General features: G+C 38.6%; 3 protein-coding genes across 4 annotated transcripts in view; all 3 read right to left on the bottom strand.

Moving 5' to 3' along the window:
- Positions 1-1,002, bottom strand: part of LOC121388832 — a 123,397-nt gene extending 122,395 nt beyond the window's left edge. For both annotated transcript variants that reach the window (XM_041520345.1, XM_041520346.1), the window contains exon 1: positions 924-1,002. The gene's annotated coding sequence lies outside the window, so the exon portion shown is untranslated. The remainder of the gene's footprint in view (positions 1-923) is intronic.
- A 9,723-nt stretch (positions 1,003-10,725) lies between these two features.
- On the bottom strand, positions 10,726-13,041 carry LOC121389111 (cAMP and cAMP-inhibited cGMP 3',5'-cyclic phosphodiesterase 10A-like). Its single transcript, XM_041520725.1, has one exon. The coding sequence runs from the start codon at positions 13,039-13,041 to the stop codon at positions 10,726-10,728; it is 2,316 nt and encodes a 771-aa protein (XP_041376659.1).
- A 4,230-nt stretch (positions 13,042-17,271) lies between these two features.
- LOC121388979 (cAMP and cAMP-inhibited cGMP 3',5'-cyclic phosphodiesterase 10A-like) lies at positions 17,272-21,240 on the bottom strand. Its single transcript, XM_041520542.1, has 2 exons — positions 18,016-21,240; positions 17,272-17,927 (listed from the first exon to the last, which is right to left on the bottom strand). Exon 1 carries the CDS (start codon positions 21,199-21,201, stop codon positions 18,805-18,807), a length of 2,397 nt encoding a protein of 798 aa, XP_041376476.1. The 5' UTR covers positions 21,202-21,240; the 3' UTR covers positions 17,272-17,927; positions 18,016-18,804.
- Positions 21,241-22,356: the final 1,116 nt, after the last annotated feature.

The following is a 22,356-nucleotide window of genomic DNA, read 5'->3' as shown; positions in this document are numbered from 1 at the left end:
TACTATTCACTACAATAGAGGCACAAAAATGTAGCATACCTTTTGCAAATCGAATATAATAATTGAAAACAAATTCGAACAACAGGGGACTTAAAAATCATACAAATTTAATGATTTGGCCTTGTTGATCTGGCACTGTGAGGTCATGTGACACGAACAGAATGTTAATTCATCTTCCTCAATTTTAAGTCAATTTCTACGAGTCATGTGGACCCGATATCGGTAATTTTAAGGAATAAACAAAAATGACTTAGTAAAATTAATGATTTTAGGGGTTTGTAAAGTTTTGTATTTTGATACTTACTTGTCTGAACTTTATTAGTAATTAAAACGTTTTGAACTGTGAAGAAAAACCTCACATATGAACGACAAGCAGACGACAACAAATCGGATGTTAATTGAGTGAACCATTTATGAGAAAAACTGAACGGAGTTGCAAGCATAACGCAGTTAGGGTCATTGACGATAAAAATTGAGTCTACTTTTATTATGGTCTTCACAAACAGTACACTTTAATGAATAGTTCCAGAAAATTTCATTAAGATACCTCTTGAAATAAATTTTCTTATGAATTTTAAAAGGTCGACTTTTTTTCAAAAATTAATAAATTCCTATATTCGGACTGCATTTTTGTCAATTTTTCACTTATCTTCATTGTTTTTGTTTTTTTGTGGGGTTTGTTTTGTTGTTTTTTTTGTCATTTGGGATTGAATGTCTTTTCATTGGAATATAGTTTGTTGATTTGACCAATTGAAAAAAAAATGTGTTAGCTAACTTTTATTGCCGCGCAGATTAATTTTTAAGGTGACATGAGTGTATAGCCTACTTTTCAGTTATTAAAAGTGCATTTGAGCTTGTAATTCGTATTGGTAAACGATGTTATAATATAATAACCAGAGACTGTAACTTTAAATGAATATTACCTTTGAAGTTTAAAAATTCATCTTAGAATGTTCCGTCCTTTCTTGACCTTCGGTTTGACGTTTGTTCAACTGCGTCAAACCCACTTCACTGCGCATGTACAGTGCTGTCCAATGTTACGAGTGTATCGGCGCACCTAAGGCTAAGGCTAAGCATTCAAGGACCATTTTCTATGTGAACACTGTCACCAATGAAGCAGTGCATAATCTGAAATACACTACAAATTGTTTTATGTCTGTAATAAATAAAGATTTTAAAATGGTGCATAAATATAGACACCCCCTTGTATCTAAAACGATTTGCATGTCCGGTGATTCGGCGCAGTAGATGTGGATCGTTGACCCCGCTATTTATAAACCGCCCATGACCTCAATTTTAGCCCATAAACGCCATGTACACTATTGTGCCAGAATTATTTTAGTACTTTTTTGTTTTGTCTTGTTAAAAATATTACTATGAAAATGAACGATCACACATGACCCATCTCATGATCAGTTTCGGGATCGTTTTCTTGAGTGGCACAGTACTGCAAATGCATACATATGTTCATTATCATGCATGGCTTAGATGCCTACATGGATTTTATTTTTCTCGGGTAGATTGTGCACACACGTGGATCTTATTTCGTTTTTTATTTTTTATAACAATGTGACAATTGTGAACTAGAATGAATTAAGGTGTACAATTTTCGTTTTATTTGCATTTGTCTGTGTTTTCCTTTTCAGTTTAAATAAAAATAACCGAACAAAAATAATTACATTTATACTGTTTACTATAATTTTAACAATGCGGGAAAGGTGTTTTTAGACTGGTTTTAACATTCTTATTATATCAATAAGGAGTACCTACTTCGTGTTTATATATACGAAAACAGGTGAATGATTTATTTTGGTGGGGTAAAAGACAGGAAGGTGTAGCAGAAACAAAGATTACAATAAATAATGATAGCAAGTTAATTGATCTCGAAACGCTTACTATTAATAAGAAAATTCTGAACAGATTTAAATATAGAAATAATCTTGGACACTTAAATTAGAATCTCCAAATAGTGAAGTATGACACTTGAGATTATAATCAGGCGTGGATCCGGGATTTTTAAATGGGGGGGGGGGGGGGCCGAGGGCGCAAAGCGCCCGAGATTCCTAGAGGGGTCCGGAGGCATGCTCCCCCGCAAAATTTTGAAATTTAAGTGGCCTGAAACGCGATTTCCTCGCATCTGAGTAACAAAATAGCTATATTAACGTATGTTTTTGGTATTGTCATACTGTTTTTGTTATCTTCAAAATTTCATAAACTCTGGTCTCTTCTTTTTTTTAAAGTTAAAGTGGTCATCTCTCCTTCCCATATGAGGCTGGTTTTCCGTTGACTGCGGCTGCCGGTAAATGGGAAGAAATATCGAAACAGTTGTTTCAGTAATATACATTGCTTTGAACAACTGGGCCAATGTGTATCCACAGCCATGGTATGTAATATCTTGCCGCTAATCTGAAAGAGTAACCCCTGGAGTCGCGGCAGCGAGTTTCCTTTCTCATTGTTTTGTGATAGCATGCAGTGCAACTTTCGAAAAATTAACTGAACAGCCATTTGTGACCCCCGACGTATTACCAGCACCATCATAGGTTTGAGCCCTGCAGTTTTCTGGTTTAAGACCCAATTTCCTTAGCACTTTTAGTATCTCGGCACATACCGCTTCCCCTGTCGTGCGTTCACATGCTACATATTCAACTAGTCGTTCAGTCACAGTACAGTCTTTCGTGTAACGGAGAACAATACCTAGTTGTTCCCAGTTCGAACGGTCTGTAACTTCGTCAGCTTCAATCGCATATAGAGGTCCGATGCTCTGACTGTTTATTTCTTTTATTATTTCCACCTGTAAATCTTTAAGACAAAGTAAAAGCTCATTTTGTGCAGTTTTTGAAACATAACGAGCATTGCGTGCACATGTGTCAAGATGCTCTTTTAAAACAGTATCCCCAGCATCTACTCTAAAATCTATAAGTGATAACAAGTTTCCACGATTCAAAACATTTTGAGATGATATCTCATCATCTCTGTGACCCCGGAGAGCAATACCTTGTCTCCCACAAAACTCAATACATTTAATTATAGACGTTAGAATTTTTCTGTTTCGTTCAATCAATTCCACCCCTTTGCAGACAAATTACAGTCAATTCTCTTGGATGGATTTAAATGTGTTCCAACAAAGGCTTGCATACGCGCTTCGGACGATTTGTGATAGTCCAAGACTGAATGGTCATGCAAGTCTTGTTTAGCATCCTTCCAGTTTTGGAAACTCTTCGTGATCAACAGTTTAGCTCTTTGTCCATGCAGAGGCATTGTTGGAAACAACACACAAGGCAAACAAAACAGTCCGTCCAGCTTCGATGAATAGGACACGAAAGTATATATATTGAACCATTCTCGTTGACAGTATCGTTTCTTGATACCACCAACGGCACTTTTATCACTGTAGGTCTTGACAGGAAATTTAAAGTTTAAATTTGGACTTCTCTCGTCAATTAATCGTATTTTGATTTGGTCGTCGATATCTGCATTACTTGTGAAATTACATATATCCAGTTCCTCTGGTGCAGTTGTAATGGTATCGGATTGTAAGGGTGACTGGGCCTGGACATTTGGGCGTTGTTTCTCCCTACAATAATATTTTGAATACCAATATTAAATGAACAACAATGACACTTTTATCGGTTTTGGGATTTTCTATTTCACACTTACTCTAGCTAGGATCTCTGGCAGAAAACAGGTAAGGTGAGGATATATCGCAAGCAAAGTAGCAAACGAAGCACAAAACAGGGAGCTGTATGAATCACTTTCTAGAAGACTATCTTGAGCTTTTATTTCTTTAATTTGCTTGTATATGTAATTAGGAACTTAATACTATCGATCCTTCGACTCAAGCATGTCAGGTTAGCGTTACGAAGCCAAAATGATGGTCCTTCGATTGTCTGTCGTTGACCTTAACTTAGGTTAAGGACTTGACTTTCTGAGACCATAGGTTGGGCATCGCACACACTTAATATTATTTAAAATATAAACTTAATTGTTCTCGTACGTTGCATTTGACTGGTTGTACACATTTTTAATTCGATCTTTTAACCGTGCATATATTTTCCCTGTTTGTGAAAAATCTAAACATACGGATATGAAACGTTTTCTGAACAAAATGAAATTATCGATTAGTTTCATGGGGGTGAAGGATACTGTAAATGCATGATATAATCTAAAAAGGCACATCACATACCTCACGTATTAACAGTGTTTTTAGCATTTCATAAAATACGACTCTCAAATGTTCTAACACTCAATGCACTAGTTCAAATAAAATCAAATATCAGAATGAGTCATTGACGTCATTTTACATGATCCCTACAAAAATAATAAACCGCCATTAGAAGGATGGACAATTTTCACTGCAAAATTACCACAGAACATTTTCTGTTTCATGATTATAAATGCATCAGACCGTGTTTAACCGAAATGAAGAATAAAAACAAATGTGCCATTTATCAAAAACTGGATTTTTGCTAATTACGATGTGGCCGTACAGTTACTAGACGTAAAAAAATCGGTGATTCTTCGTTTCATCGCGTTCAGCGCGTAGAAATAATAATTAAGACCAACCCAACGTCATAGGAAGTGATGTCAGACATGACATTTAAAGGGACATTCCTGCGTTTGCTGCATTGTAAGATGTTTCCAACTAATAAAATATTTCTACGATTAAACTAGCATATTAAATATATTTTCTTGTTTAGAATATTAGAGTCTGTATATCCAATGTGTTTTTGGTCGTCTTAATATTTGTAAGAAGCCCAAACTGGATATTGGCTTCAACTAATTTCGTACGTACGAAAAAATAGTTTTCAGAAAATAAAATGAAAGTTATCCTAGTACAAATATTAAAGCAGTCAGAAACATGTTTAATATACAGTCAGTAACATTTTATGCAGAAAAATATATTTGTTATGTAATTACAATCATTAAAAAGTCTCTGTTGGTCGATACCATCTTAAAAATTGCAGCAAACTCAGGAATGTCCCTTAAGACGATTTTCATGAACAAAATATAATTTAAAGACTCTTGGGAAATAAGTGCATTTTTGTGTAATTTCACTCTAGTGTATGCTACAGTTAAAAAATAATAATAACTTGACCCCAAAAATAGGAGGGGGGCGGGCCCCTTGGGCCCCCCACTAAATCCGCGCCTGATAATAGTTCAGTAAATGGGTATTGCAAGCGGCAGCGTGTGTTGGACAAAAACATAAAAAATACAAGAAGGGCTATATGTCACATGTACAAATTTGTGATTTAAAATCACTGGTACCCAAACGGAGTCGGCATGTAGAATCTGTTGCCTTCAACCACCTTCATAGAAATAGGATCAGCGGTGGCACAGTGTAAGAAAAAAGTTGCCAGACTCTCCTTTCAAATTACCTGTTGTCGATATTTTCACAGATATGTGTAACCCAGAAAGAAAGAAAAAAGTGGTACGGCCATGCGCCGCCGGAGGATGGAACAGCAGGGTCGTGTTTATTCATTTGTATTTTAAACATGTTTAGTGAAGAAGAATTTCTAATATCAAGCAAAATTAACAGATTGTTCCATAATTTTACTGGCAGAAGGAAAGGAGTTCGAAAACAATTTTGTTCGACAGAAATATACTAGCGGAAAAAAGTAACTGTGTATGGTTATCATGTTGATAAAAACATAATTTCAAGACATAAAACGATGAAACGATCAGATAGCATGGTTAATAGGCAAATCTGCAAAACTTCAATTCATTTAAAATGTCACAGCATCCGTCGTTTCATTGGTATTGGGGATGAAAGACACGGGGGTAAAAAATCAGTTCACAAAGTTAATAGCGCGTATGGCCATGGTTGCGTCGATGCAGGCCTGGTACCGTCGCCTCATAGAGCCTACCAAATTGTTGAAGAATGCCTGGGGAATGCCGTTCCAGATCTGGACTAACGTCTGACCCAGCGCTGCCAACGTCACCGGCTGGTTAGGCAGCGCACGTACACGACGTTGCATCTCATCCCAGACATGCTCGATTGGTGCAAGATCGGGTGAGACTGCAGGCCACTGCAACACATCGGTATTCTGCTGAGCTAGAAATCCCTTACCACCCGGGCGACGTGAGGTCTAGCGTTGTCTTGCTGAAGCGTGATGTGACGTTGCTGTCTTTGCACAAATGGGATGACGTGAGCCTGGATAATGTCGTCACGGTAGCCTACGGCGTTCAAATTGCCATCGATGACCACAATAGGTGTTCGTCCAGTTGACGTGATACCACCCCAAACCATGACACTGCCTCCGCCAAAAGCACGTCGCTCCACAATACAGGCGTCACTAAAACGTTCTCTAACACGACGATAGACTCTTGAACGGCCGTCGCTGCTGTCTAAGTGAAACCTGGACTCGTCTGTAAACAGAATACCCGCCCAGTGTCGGCGATTAAAGCGCAAGTGTCTTCTACACCAAGCCTGACGTGCTACACGATGGCGTCTTAGCAAAACTGAACGGACAGCCGGACGTCGCGAACAAATACGCTGTTCACGTAATCGATTCCGTACAGTTCTGGGGCTGATGGCACGCAATCCAGGAATGGTCCGCGCTGTCAGACTTTCCGTTTGGAAGTGATTCCTGAGGTGCACGAGTCGGGTATGATTGTCCTGCTGTTGTGACGTCACGCGTGGACGACCTGCACGTGGTCGGTCTCTGACATTACCAAATTGTTGAAAACGTCGCGACAAAGCCTGAATAGTGTTTATGTTGACACCAAATTGCGTAGCAACAGCGCAATGGAGCATTTCAGCCTGGATCATACCAATTGCGCGAAGGCGGTCATTTACATTTAGCCTGGGCATTGCTCTACGACCACTTTCAACCGAAAAAACCTGCTTTTCTGTTCCACCGGTTGCCAAACAATGACCCGACAGTAGCAAAGTCGACAAAAGCTGGAGCAGTAAAATGTTGGGCGGAAAAACCTTGAAAAACAGACCCATGTCCAAGAAGCGAAACGGCACGTGCCAATACGGAATTGACCCCGCGATTGTGTGGCGGTGCGTTCACTGGTCAACTGTGCAAAACATCAGGCTAAAATATTGAGCCGTGTTAATTTTATCTGATGTTTCAAGTTACACTGTTACTTTTTTCCGCTAGTAAGTTGGTAACGTGTTATTTGAAAGTTTATTTTGTTACGTTTCCTCCTTTCTAGTAAAAAGAAAGAAATGTTTTATTTAACGACGCACTCAACACAGTTTATTTACGGTTATATGGCGTCAGACATATGGTTAAGGACCACACAGATTTTGAGAGGAAACCCGCTGTCGCCACTACATGGGCTACTCTTTCCGATTAGCAGCAAGGGATCTTTTATTTGCGCTTTCCACAGGCAGGATAGCACAAACCATGGCCTTTGTTGAACCAGTTATGGATCACTGGTCGGTGCAAGTGATTTACACCTACCCACTGACCCTTGCGTAGCACTCACTCAGGATTTGGAGTTGGTATCTGGATTCAAAATCCCATGCTTCGACTGGGATCCGAACCCAGTACCTACCAGCCTGTAGACCGATGGCCTACCACGACGCCGCCGAGGCCGGTCCCTTTCTAGTAAAGGTATGAAACCGCTTTCTCTACATTACAACTGGTGAGATGTTCCTCAAACAGTACCACAAATTGTACGTATATTGAACATCTAATTGGAGATTGTCAAGGGTGTTTGCCTGGTAGAGGGTACAGTTGTCCCAGTTGATGTCTGCATAGTCAAATATGGGAAGAATAAATCAGGGCCGTAGCTAGCGGGGGAGGAGGGGCAAGGGGGGTACAGAAAAAAAAATCCGGAAAACATTATTGAAATTAAAAAAAAAAATCTTTTCTTAACCTACTCAGTTGCCCCCCCCCAAAAAAAAAAATCCTAGCTACGGCCCTGTATATTTTTTCTAATGGCCTTCTAGACAATCTAAATTTTAATGAACGAAGACAATTTATCATTTTACTGGCCTTATCCACAATAATTATCTTTTATATGACAGTCCCATTCTCCAGATTTTTCAAACGTTAGATCCAAGTGTTTATGAACCTCAACCTCAGATATCTGAACATTTTCTAAGAATAACTTAGGGTTATAAGTGTTTACAGTTTACGACTGAAAGTCATTGTTACAGTTTTATTAGGACTAAATTTTACCAACCATTTTTTTTTTTTGCCCATCTATTAATACACTCTAAATCTGTGTTTAAGATTTTACAACATGCATTAGGATTTTCAAGTTATATACAGCGACGTATCATCAGCAAACGGTCGTATATTTGAGGTGACATCACTTAAAAAATTGTTGTTGTTTTGTTTTGTTTTTTGTTTGTTTTTGTTTGGTTGGTTGGTGGGTTTGTTTTGTTGTTGGTGGGTTTTTGTTGGGTTGTTTGTTTGTTTTTTTTTTTTTGGGGGGGGTTGTTGGGTTTTTTTTGTGGGGAGTGTTTTGTTGGGGGTTTTTTTGTTGGGTTTTCTGTTTGGGAGGTGGATGGGTGGTTTTGATTGCTTTGTTGTTGTTGTTTTTTTGGCTTTGGCTTTGGCTTTTTGTTTGGTTTGGTTTGTTAGGGGTTTTTCTCCTCTTTGTTTAGTTGTTTGTTTTTTGTTTTGTTTTTTTTGTTTTTTGTGGTTGTTGTTTTTGGGAGGGTGGGGCAAATACTTGATTGTAATTTTTTGCAACTGTCCCATAAAACAATATTTGCTTGTCTTCATCATTTAGCACTCCCCTTCCCAAAGCTGCAGTGTACATGGCTAAGCAATTCTAACTAATCTGGCAAAATCAATACAAAGGAACCTACACGTAGCAAAAGTGTTTAATTGTAGGCCTACTTTCTGGTATAAATTGTTGATCTCAATAATTAGGCCTACATGACAATGATAGAAGTCACCTGCCATTGATTCATCAACCAAAATTAGAAATAAAAGGTTAACAACAGAAAGTAATCCTGATCATGCCTTGATCTTTATATAGAGATTCAAATCGACACTCACTTCCATATTATTATATCAAGCAGTATTCTTCTTTCATTTTGGCATAGCATTTGCTTTATCATACGGTTATTTCCAAGTATTTCTAAACGTTTTACGGCCAACATGTAGATGCCATTGGATATATGACGCATCAGTAACAAAAATTAAATGGGATGCAATACCTGTTGCTGAAAACGTTTGGGGACACAGACAGAGCTCCAGTGCCGTAGCTAGGATTTTTTTTTTTGAGGGGGTGGGGGGCAAATGAGTAGTTAATAGTCTAAAACTCCTTAAACGGTTAAGAAGAGAATGTTTTGTAGGTTTTTATAATTTTTTCCGGAATTGCGCCGCCTCCTCCGCTAGCTACGGCCCTGGGGACTACACCTGTATTCTTAACAGGGGCTGAATGTGTTGGCGGTGATTCGTGATGGCACATTTTTTAAGAAAGTATTTGTTTCGTTTTTCATAAATATGTTCTTTATTAAAGGAACTGTTCATAGTTCTGAGGTACACGTAACTTTTCTGTTACCAAGGTTATAATAAGCAATTAACGAAACTATTTAACATATACTTCGGGTCAATACCCCTGATTTGGTATATTGATATGTATTAAATATTTATATTATACAATACGTTAGGAATCACTGAAAGTAACCCCTCCAATACATTATCTATTCCACCGCCCGTGGCATTATGTGACGTGCGATTCTTTCTCAGCACGCACGCACGCACGCACAGACATACACGTACACATATTCACGCACAGACACGTGTACACGTGTACACAGACAGAGACAAACTTAAATTAAATGTATATACATGAACACGTATACAGTATTTATTATAATGGTATAAAGCTTCAACTACAAACAATACTCGAAAGTCTTAAACACAGCGGTTTTCAACTGAATGAGTGTTTCACAAGAACTAGTTGGAATACAGCTGTGTACTGGTGTTCTCTAAATCAGAGACGCAAAATATGTGCACGCTAGCCAATGTTGTCTTGGATGAAAATCTGATAAAACTGCTTGCATCCATAGAACTAATTTCGTTAACATGATTCCCCGTTTCCTGCACGTTCGTGTACAGACTCACTGCAGGATTTCAATGTTTACAGAACAGCACATGCAACATAGGTACGTGAACCCATATCTCAAAATGCTACTATATATGCTACTTATGCAGGCATCGAAATGAGGCAGCTTGATCGAAAAATCGATCCCCTGATTTTGGTTCCAGGAGAATGATGTTTCGATCATTTACAATTGTACCAATTGATCACCTGAATCGATTGCAAGAAACAGTAATAAAGTACAGGTTGGATTTTAGATGTTGTCCAAATGACATTGTGATCTTTATGAGACCAAATGGAAATTAATTTAATACAATGAATGAATGTTTAACGACACCTCGATTTAATATATGGACACGAAACATGACAGCATGGATTAATACGTTAAAATAATATTATGTGACAACTTTTCGTAAATGACATGCTTTATAATGGTAATTCTTTGGAAAATTAGTATTAGTATTTATGTAGATCAATTCTTAAAACGATTTCTTCATCGATTCCCTCGAGGATTAAAATCGTACTCCTGAAATTTCATTCAGGTGATCAGCAGGGAATCGATCGGTTCCACTGACTCCTATTTCGAGACCTGGTAACGTTCAACAAATATCACATGACGATATGTTTGTTGTCAATAAAATTATGCCAATTTTGGATTAAGCAATATAAGCCTAACTAATGGTCTTATTAATTTTCTACCTCAAATGTTCAGTCAAAGAAAACAATGCTTTCATCCAACATTCTCTGCCTCTCCTTCTCGTCCGCAACTTTCTGCCAATTTGCCAAATTTGACATAGTGCCTTCCAATAAAGGTTTAGTGCCCGGAAGAATATTTACCACTGTAGTGTACAGCGGCTTACATATGAGCAGGAGAAAATCAACTTGTTCTTGAGGACTTTTATCTTCGTAATTCAGGTCTATAGCTTTCAAAGAATATCTCCTTTTTGTTTGTTTGTACATGGAAAATTCATCACAAATGCGAGTCACCAAATCTTCCTGTGTATCCCACTGCATAGCAGCTGAAGACAGGTCGGCTGCCGTCATCATTAGCGCCTTGAGCACTCTCCTACACTGGTCATTATTGATGTCAAACGTTCTGTTTTTCATCATTTGCAATATCCGTGTTTGGTTGTTATAGTAATGAGACAAATCTGAGGCAGTAATCGCTTCGCTAATCATCAGTAACATATCCCTGTACTCGTATGGAGGAAGAAATGAAAATATATCATGACCTTCTAACTGCAGAATTGTGACAGTAAAGTCATAGCTATACTCCGTCATCACCGATGTCCCGTACAGGTCCGCCAGGGTTAGATCGGGGTCTTCACTGAACACACTGCCATAGGCACGGTGGTCTATGTCGTGACAAACTCCAGCAATAAGCAGAGCCATTGCTTCTTGTGTTGTGAAAATATCTCCATTTGTTTTGATCATACAGTATATAGCATGCGCCACCTGGAACCCGTGCATCCAATTATGATAGGCCAATGGTTTGTAGTTTTGCATGACAGTGTGAACAAACCTGCTAATCTTAGCAACTTCAAAGGTTTCTGTTCCAAATATATCAATCACCATAAAACAGAATAACTGTGGTAACTGCCTTTCATATAGATATGGTTTGAAGTCATAGTCAAAAATTGAACGTGGAATCTTATTAGGTAGCTTCTTTATATTCGCTACAGTAGGTTCACCTCCCGACATGACAATATGATACTGAAATATTTTCAAAGTCACGTTGCACTGTTTTTTAGATACACGAAGCTCGTTTTGTATCCTGGAATTATGTAAGACCACTGCACAATAACGTACATAATGCTTTAAAGTGTTTATGTCTGCGTTTGTAAAATGATCTTTTTCAAGACTGTTGATGATTGCAATTATTCCCACTACGTCACGTCTGTTAATGATTGGCGTGCAAATCATATTCTTCATGTGATAACCGGTTATTTCGTCAACTTCTGGGTCAAAACGGTCATCATCATAAACGTTGGAAATGTTGACAGTTTTGCCATTAGTGTACACGTGACCGGCAATTCCACGTTTGTGCGAAAAGCGAACTCGTTTTGCAGAGTGAAACACGCGTTTGCCTCCCTCGGGGAAATATTCGTAAAAATGATCTGCATACAACTGATCGTGGTCCTCATTGACCAAAAACATCGCACACCTGTCAGCATGCACCAGTGTTTTGCCGAATAGTAAGATTTTTTCAACAAGGTGGTCAATGGACACCTTACCGTGGGTGTTGGACTGTTCTTCGTTAGTACACCCCAAGAGTAAATCGTTAAGTTTTGAATGGATGTCAAGTACTTTGTTTTTAGATGCTTGATGCAAAGAACAACTCATCCATCCAAGAAACCAGTTGGCAATTACAATGTCATGTTTAGTAAATGGTTTCTTTAATCTATTCCTGCAAAGTTCTATTACACAAAGCATTTCACCTGAAGGTAAGACTACGGGAATTGAAAGAACATTGTGGACAGCTCTCTCTGGATGTCCCACACCCTTTGGATACCTGCCATCTTTCGGTAGGTTTCTTACCATTAACGTTTCACAGAGGAAAGCTGCTTCGGCAGACACGGTGCTTCCCTTGTCAACAGGACCGGAGAACGTCTGGCTACCGTCGGCGTTATATTCATACAGATTCATGTTGTTGTTGCATGGAAGGTACAACGAAAACCAATCGACTAGGAACGTGTTTGCCAAAACGTCAGAAGCATCAAAAAGCAGCTTTTTATGACCCGAGTGTCTGCTTTCTCTTGAAAAATATTGGCTCTGTATTTTGATAGATGCAAGTTGTTGACGCTTCTGGATATCATATCTACTGCCCTGTACACTGCGCGAAGATTTCTCGCTGTTCCATCGTATCTCTTGAATATGTAACAGATATTGAATTTTTTGGGTACTTAAACTCAAAATTATTTTATCAAGAATTTTTGGATTGCTTTTAAGGTAAGTAAATACCGATGAAGCTATGAAATTCCAAGATGGCAGCTGTGACATTTCCATGTGCGAGTGTGACGTCATCGTGTATTGTTATACCGCTGTATTATGGCATAGAATTCGTATTCGTTTTCGTATGAACAGACGTCTTCTTAAATGTTGTCAATGAAGCACAAGCGTTATTTGCCAGCCATATTTATGCTTTTACTTTTAGGGTGTCGTCACATCATTGTTGGCGTCACAACCATCTCGTGCATGACTTCACGTCATGGTTGACGTCATAATGTTCAACGTTTATGTCCTACGTGTTTTCATTTTCACTCGCTAAATCTCGTGACAATTGAACATTATTTCACTCGGGTTATAAGCATGATACGAATAATAATTATTATTATAATAGATTTCAGATCAGTGGTCCATAGAACATATTTAAACATCACACACAAAACTAATTACATAGTATACAGTAGCTTGTGCAAGCGATTTACAAATACAGATTTGACGTGTTCACACTTGTACACCGCAGGTGGACAAGTAGGTCGTTTCGATTCTGCTTTTCAGCGAATATGCTGTTGAGCGAAGGAAGGAAATGTTTTATTTAACGACGCACTCAACACATTTTATTTACGGTTATATGGCGTCAGACATATGGTTAAGGACCACACAGATATTGAAGGAGGAAACCCGCTGTCGCCACTTCATGGACTACTCTTTTCGATTAGCAGCAAAGGATATTTTATATGCACCATCCCACAGATAGAGTAGTACATACCACGGCCTTTGATATACCAGTCGTGGTACACTGGCTGGAACGAGAAATAGCCCAATGGGCCCACCGACCGGGATCGATCCCACACCGGCCGCGCATCGAGCGAGCATATTTGGTGAAGACTAATTTTAAATCAGCAGTATTTAAAGAAGTGTATTAACATACATAATTAAATTATGAATTAATTCATGTATTATATTGAAACATATAGTTGTTTATTTGTCACTAAATGTTTTTAATAGACAGGATAGCACATACCATGGCCTTTGATATACCAGTCGTCGTGCACTGACTAGAGCGAGAAATAGCCCAACAGGCCCACTGATGGGAATCGATCCTAGACCGACCGCGCATCAAGCGAGCGTTTTCCCACTGGGCTACGCCCCGCCCTCTGTTGAGCAAAGAAAAGCACCAAAGTTTTTTACTCGATGACTGACAAACATCTTGCTGGCACTGTATGGTCGTTGTCGTTGTCCGATCATCCATTGGTATGCGTTGTTATAACATATGTTAAGATCCTTCATGCTATCCTGCGTAAATTTCACCCATAATGCACCCGCGTACAAATTACTACAATAATTCACAAATAATTGCGTTTTAACAGATTCTGAACATTTTGCAAATCGCAGCAACAACATCTTTGCACTATAGGCCTTCTGTCGTTTAATGTCTTTATCGTCTTTCATGTTTTTGCATATATAATATGACCTAGATATTTATAGTTGTCAACAAATTTCATTACATTACCACACAAATATATCGAAGGCACATTGATCAACTTCAAAGTTTCTGGCTCAATACACATACAGTTTTTATTGCCAGAGGCGGATCTGGGGGAGTGGGGGCAGGGACCCGGGCCACCCTAAATTTCTTGACACTAAATTTCTTGACAGTTTAAAAAAAAAAAAAAAAAAAATTACGATCCCTCCAAACCTCCCCCAAAGTTCCATTGGCATTCCGCTTCATGTCACTGGGCCCCCCTAAATGGATTTTCTGGATCCGCCACTGATTGTATTAATATAATATCATAATCTTCTGCAAGTTTTTCGCAAATCGTTAACATTTTACTTAATGCAGAAATTCATGGGCAAAGAAGTGACACAGCAACATTGAAGTTACGAAATGGAAGCTCATTTAATATTCTATAGGAAAGGAAGGAAATGTTTTATTTAACGACGCACTCAACACTTTTTAATATTCTATAGGAAAGGAAGGAAATGTTTTATTTAACGACGCACTCAACACTTTTTAATATTCTATAGGGACGGGACATAACTCGTTGGTAAAGCGCTTGCTTAATGTGCGGTCGGTTTGGGATCGATCCCCGTCGGTGGGCCCATTGGGTTATTTCTCGTTCCAGCCAGTGCACCACGACTGGTATATCAAAGGCTGTGGCATATGCTATCCTGTTTGTGGGATGGTGCATATAAAAGATATTAATGGAAAATGTAGCGGGTTTCTTCTCTAAGATTATATGTCAAAATGACCAAATATTTGACATCCAACAGCTGACGATTAATACAAATTAATGTGCTCTAGTGGTGTTGTTAAACAAAACAAACTTTAACATCCTATAAGTATAATTAAGTAATTTTAATTCTTACTCACCCGTTGGTGAGAACATTATTCGTTATTTTTGATAACACATACTTGTTAACACATACACGTGCGATAACATTTTACAGACATACGACTGGCTACACCTAGGTGATGACCAGGTCATCAATGTCATACCATCCAATGGAAAAGCACGGTAGAAATCGATAACTAGATGTGATGTACAAGTTAACCTGAAATTGACTTGTCTGTGACGCGCAGGTTAACTATTAGGTTTTAGTTTAAATTTATTTTAAAACTGTTTTCTGAAGATATGTAAGAAATATAATACTATATTCGTATCCGTTAGATATCATTTATTGTACAACTCGTTGTTTTAAGACGTATTCAACTCGCTTTCGCTCGTTTGATACGTTTTCAAACAAATCGTTGAAAGATAAAGGTATCATTTCATTTAAACTTATGTATATCCAATTAAGGTTCAAGCACGCTGTCCTGGGCACACACATCAGCTATCTGGGCTGTCTGATCAGGACAGTGAGTTAGTTGTTAGTTGGTTAGAGGTTAGTGAAAGAGATGAGGGTGTAGTGGCCTTACACCTACCCACTGAGCTCTTAAAAACTCTGTGAACCCTGTACCTACCAGCCTGTAGTCCGAGAACTACTGCGCCAGAGCCGGTTGATAAACGATGAGGGAGATTTACGTGCCCATATCCAATAAAGGTTCAGGCACGCTCCACGGATGAGCTTGTAGTATTTTCACCCATTACATAATGAGAATATATCGTATTCCTTATTGGTCGAAAACTCACATCTCCTTCCGTAAATAGCGATCTTGATGTCAGTCGGTCTCGGGTTCGAACAAAAGTGATATTGCTCTCGATGATTTACCACACACACGAGACAAAATTATATTCAATTAATGAATAGGTAACATAATGCAACGTCTACTGCTAGTTTTAATGTACACAAACACAAAGCGCTTTGTTGTCTTCAACAAAAATATAACAACATTTTTCTTACTAAGATTCTGCAAATCTCTCTCATCAAATTTCTCAAGGAATACCTCTCAAGTAGGAATCTCATTACGTATGTCATTATGCAATAAAATGATTATTGACCATCAGTGACAATATCAGGTTTATGGACGCAAGAAATTGATATTGACCTCGGCCTTGGAGGTTTGGGGTGGGGGTGAAGTTGTTAATACAATAATCTAGTCAGCTCTCTAGCAACAATTGCATGTCTCTCAAAGTTATCAATACAGCTACATGTTTGTTTCCATATAATTGGTGAGAGTTTAAAAATAATAATCCCAAAACAGTAAGCTCTCTCTCTCTCTCTCAGACTCACACACACAAATCCATCTCTTCGCCAAACAAGATTGGATCTCTCTCTCTCTCCAAATACTCTCTCTCTCTCTCTCTCTCTCACACACACACACACACACACTGTCTCTCTCTCTCACACACACCACTATCTCACTCTCGTATCTCTCTGTCTCAGAGAGACACACACACAGAGAGAGAGAGAGAGGGGGGACACTCTCTCACACACATACACACACTATCTCACTCTCTCTCACACACACTCGCTCTCTCTCTCTCTCTCTCTCACACACACACACACACACTCTCTCTCTCTCTCACACACACATCTCTCTCTCTCTTCTCTCTCACACACACACACACACTCACTCTCACTCTCTCTCTCTCTCACACACACACACACACACACACACCTCTCTCTCTCTCTCACACACACACATACACACTATCTCACTCTCACTCTGATGCGAGTGTGTGTGTGAGAGATAGAGAGAGAGAGAGAGTGAGTGTGAGAGAGTGTGTGTGTGTGTGTGTGTGTGTGTGGACAAGCTACATTTCACACTGAAAAAACTCAAACAGGTGGACATTAAACAGATCATAGTGCTCTGCTTGATAAAAAAAAACCTCCATCCATCTACTATTACAACAACTACGACGAAAATATCTTTTGAATATTTTTATTATAATTATTATGATTATTTTTATTGTCCATAAATAAAAGAACAAATGAAAACAATTTTATAAAAAGCACAATAAATATAAAAGTACAAACGAAATTAATCCAAATATAGCCTACAACATTAAATAAAGTATCATATGTTATTTACACAAACTGAACTGTGTTCGGTATGGCTTCGTTTGTGCGGAGTATTTAATGGAATCAGAAAGAGAAAAATGCGCAGCACTTCTTTCCTATACGGAATCGAAATGTTTAAATACAGTTCTTACATAGATGCCTAAATTGATGAAATGCAACTCCCTTTACCTAGGACCGTACCTAGATGTGGTGTAAAGGGGAAGCAGTTGCACCCACCCCTGAAACATACAAAATTGTGCCCTATTTGTGTACCTGGAAAAAACCCTCTATTTCTGTACTCAGACTCTCTTTCTTTACTGTTACCCCCACCCCCATCTCTATTAAGTTAGGTACGACCCTAGTATTACCGTTGAACATTTCGTTATGCATACCACACACCGTACAGCCTTGAAACCTTGTAACAGAAGGAACAAATGTAACGAGGTATTGAAATAGTAAAACCGTTTCAAATAGACATCCAGCATCCCCCAAGTCCGTATTAAAGACTAATTATGTCTCACCTGCACAAGTAACATATAGCTAATGTCTGAAAACGGATATGTCACCTAAAAATAACTAATTAATGTCTGAAGAATGATAAAGTGTCACCTGCACAAGTAACATATAGCTAATGTCTGAAAACGGATAAAGTGTCACCGGCATAAATAACATATAGCTAATGTCTGAAGAATGATAAAGTGTCACCTGCACAAGTAACATATAGCTAATGTCTGAAGACGGATAAAGTGTAACCTGCATAAATAACATATAGCTAATGTCTGAAGAATGATAAAGTGTCACCTGTAAAAATAGCATATAGTTAATGTCTGAAGACGGATAAAGTGTCACCTGCAAATGTAACATATAGCTAATGTCTGTAGACTGATAAAGTGCCACCTGTACAAATAGCATAGAGCTAATGTCTGAAGAATGATTAAGAGTTCATCACCCAGTGTTATGTTATTTGTTGTATTTTAAAGCTCATCACATTTGCGCAATACATCAGACACGTATGCGATCGGTTATTTCATTGCTACTGGCGTCAAGTGTTTTGCTAACGCATGTATCGCACCGCACCCAATGTAGTTACTCTCATAAACTATCCGTATATTTTACATTTATTTTTTTTTTAATTATTTTTTTGGCCGCATCATACACACGCGCCCCGCGTCCATTGTAGATGAGCACTAAATAGTCAATGGAAACAAAGTGACGAACTGTTCCCACATAATTTTTAATACAAAATATGTATATCTTATCTCTGATGACAAAAGACAACAATACTTATTATTCCATTACGTGTGTATAATGGCGGAGAACTGTCTACTGACATTAATTTTTAACTATGTTAACATTATTATTGTTATTATTATTATTATTATTATTATTATTATTTAATCAGTCTTTTCTTGTCAGATCAAGATTTTTGAATATATCTCCCTGTTTCTTTTCATTCATAAGTGTTTGCCACATTGTCAGATTTAACATGGTTCCTTTCAATAAAGGCATGGTTCCCGGTAGAACCCGCACCACTGTGGAGTACAACGGCTGACAAATGAATAGAATAAAGTTAACTTGCTGGTGTGGAATTTTGTTTCTGAGATGTCTGTCCATCGTTTCATTGGGCTGAAGGCCGTGCGTTTTTTCTACATCGCCCTGCAGGTAGAATTCCCTGTAGAGACGGGTCACCATGTCCAGCTGTGTCGACCATGGTTTGGCGACCGAACACAAATCAGCCGCCGTCAACATGAGCGACTTTATTAACTTCCTGCAATGGTCGATCTGCACGTCGAAGGTTTTGCTTTCGATGAGTTTCACTATTTCATCTTTGTCGTTGAAGAAACGAGATACGTCTGTGGATAGTATGGCGTCGTGGATCATCTCCAACATCTCTTTGTACTCGGTGGCGTTCAGAAAGCAGAATATGTCATGGTCCTTCAGCTGCATGATCGTGACGGTGTGTTTGTAGTGATGCTGTTCCATCACCGATGACCCATACAGGTCGGCCAGTGGCAGATTCAGTTTCTGGTAGAAGACGTTGTTGTAGCCGCGGTGGTCGAGATCGTGACACAAGCCGGCGATGATCATAGCCATTACTTCCTGACTGGTGAAAATACCTCGGTTTGTTCTAACCATACAGTACAAAGAGTGTGCCAACTGAAACCCATGAATCCAATTGTGATACGCTAATGGTCTGTAATTCTTTCTTACAGTCATGATAAACCTGCAAAGCTTAGTAAAATCAAAGGTATCTGTCCCAAACTGATCATGTATTATGTATATGAATAACTGGGGTAACACCTTTTCATGTACGTAAGGGTTAAAATCGTACAAAAAGAACTTATCCGGGATTATTTCGGGAGGTGTGTCTTTTTTCAACATTCGAGACTCCGCTTCTGGAGCGACGATATGGTATTGGAGCATTTCGTATTTTAGTTTGCAGAAATGTTCGCAGAGATGGAGTTTATTTTGCATTCTGGCATTATGCAGAGCCAAGGCACAATAAACTGCATAGTCCTTGAAGACATGTTCGTCTTCGTGTGTAAAATGATCTCTTGAAAGTCTGTTTACCATTCCAATTACTCCGACCACTCGGGATCTGGTCACAATCGGCATGCACAAAAGGCTCTTGGTTTGGTAACCGTTTATTTCGTCAACGGTTGGATCAAAGCGTTTATCTTCATAAGCATCGCAGATGTTGACGGGTTGACCAGTTTTGAACACATGACCGACAATTCCATTATGACATGAAAAGGGTAATTGTTTTTCAGTTAAAAACACGTGCTTTCTTTTCTTTGATAAACCTTCGTAAAAGTAATCTGCGTACAAATTATTGTTTTCCTCTGTGATCAAAAACATTACAAATCGGTCAGCATGCACCAAGTCTTTGCTGAAAAGTAGTATTTGTTCAACAAGTTTGTCAATACTAACTTTCTTGTATAACAAGTTTAAGAGAAAATCGTTCAGTTTTGTCTGGAGATCGAGTATTCTGTTTCTATTTACTTGTTGCAAAGAGCAAGCCATCCAACCAAGCAACCAGTTAACTGGAACCAGATCGTGTTTACCAAATGGTTTCTTAAAGCGGTCTCTACACAGTTCTATAACACAAAGCATGTCATCTGAACTTGATACTATAGGGATTGAGAGAACACTGTGGACATCTCTCTCTGGGTGTCCAACACCCTTTGGATACCTGTCATCTTGCTGTAGGTTTTCTACAATTAACGTTTCGCCTAATAAGGCGGCTTCTGCTGACACTGTTGTTCCTTTCGTTATAACACCATGGTGAGTTTCGCTACCTCCGGTATCATATTCATATAAAGATGTATTATTTCGGGTTGGAAGATATAAGGAAAACCAGTCAACTTGTAGTGTAGCTGCCAAACTTTCTGCAGCATTGAAAAGAACTTTGCTCAGATCTGGTTCTTTGCCTTCTCTTAAAAATGCCTGACTTTGTACTTTGATAGATGAAAGTTCGTAACGCTTTTGGGGGTCGGACCTGTTGTTCTGTCCTTTAGACGCAGATTCCCATATGTTCGATCGTTTCTCTTGAATGTGCAGTAGATATATGATTTTGTTCTCACTTAAATTAAGAATAATTTCGTCAAGTAGTTTAGGATGATTTTCAAAATAAGTATTTAGCAACGAAGGATCCAAGTCCCAAGTCTGGGGTGCTTCCATCAATGAACGTGACGTCCTTGGGTAGTGGCTACCTACTTTAGGTGCCATCCGTAATTGGGTTCGTTTCCCTGGGAACGGATTTCTTCTTAGTTGGTGTTGATACGCACCTGACATTGTTTTTGATTATTTTGCATTCATTTTACTACAGCTCAAATTATGACGTCATGATATTGTTGACGTCACGTGTTATATTATGCAATACATATAACAATTCCGATCTGTAAAATGAATACTCTATTTTTATAAATGCTTGGATTTGTCCGAATGATTTCGTGTGACTTAGGGAGACATTCAACGTAACGCTTTAGGAGAAGGGGGTTATTGAGGGGAGAGAGGGCGCGTTTTTATTATCAAACGTTATTAACTTTTTCAAAACAATTGTTTCATTTTTATTTATAAAGTGAAATGAAGCCAATTATTGCTAATTTGTGTTTAAGATATGATTTTCCTGGGGTAGGCTGGGTGCGTTGGATGAATCCCCCCCACCCCCGGCTAAAACTAGTTTACAGTGCAATATTGGACTATTCATATAACCTACGTGCCCAGGGAAAATGTAGACCAAAGGGTCGGCTATGTTCATATTTTCAGGAGAGAGAGAGAGAGAGAGAGAGAGAGAGAGAGAGAGAGAGAGAGAGAGAGAGAGAGAGAGAGAGAGAGAGAGAGACCATGCTAGTATTGATTTTAAATAAAAAATAACATAAATCAAAAACAGAAAAATGTAATAATATTGGTCTTATTACGTCATTATGACAAGGAAAGGGGGTGTATTGCAAATTGTTAGGGTTTTTTTTGAGGGGGAGTAACCTTCGCGTTAGTCCTACATACAAAACGTTATATGGAAAACGGAATATAAAAATGTATAATTTTCGTTTTTAATGTGTTACATACTTGTTGAAGGACCCCTTAATTCGACATTTTGTCGAAGAGAGAAAAAAGAAACTCGCTACCCCAAAATACACTATGGGAGCGACACCGGATACTGGTACTAAGCAAAACGATGGAAAAGTGAAAGAAGGTTACACAAGAGATAAGAAGGTAAGAAAAAAACTATTTATTTAACAACGTACTCAACACATTTTATTTACGGTTATATGGCGTCAGACATATGGTTATAGACCACACAGATATTGAGAGAGGAAACCCGCTGCCCCACTTCATGGGCTACTCTTTTCTATTAGCAGCAAGTGATCTTTTGTATGCACCATCCCACAGACAGGATAGTACATACCACGGCCTTTGTTACACCAGTTGTGGAGCACTGGCTGGAAC

Source organism: Gigantopelta aegis, chromosome 14, assembly GCF_016097555.1.
Source record: "Gigantopelta aegis isolate Gae_Host chromosome 14, Gae_host_genome, whole genome shotgun sequence".
Taxonomy (NCBI): Eukaryota; Metazoa; Mollusca; class Gastropoda; order Neomphalida; family Peltospiridae; genus Gigantopelta; species Gigantopelta aegis.
The sequence above is the reverse complement of the archived record's forward strand: the minus strand, read 5'-3'. Positions and strand labels throughout refer to the sequence as shown.

Excerpts from the sequence above, each read along its gene's own strand:
- LOC121389111 (XM_041520725.1), bottom strand. The coding sequence starts at position 13,041 with ATGACGTCACACTCGCACATGGAAATGTCACAGCTGCCATCTTGGAAT.
- LOC121388979 (XM_041520542.1), bottom strand. The coding sequence starts at position 21,201 with ATGTCAGGTGCGTATCAACACCAACTAAGAAGAAATCCGTTCCCAGGG.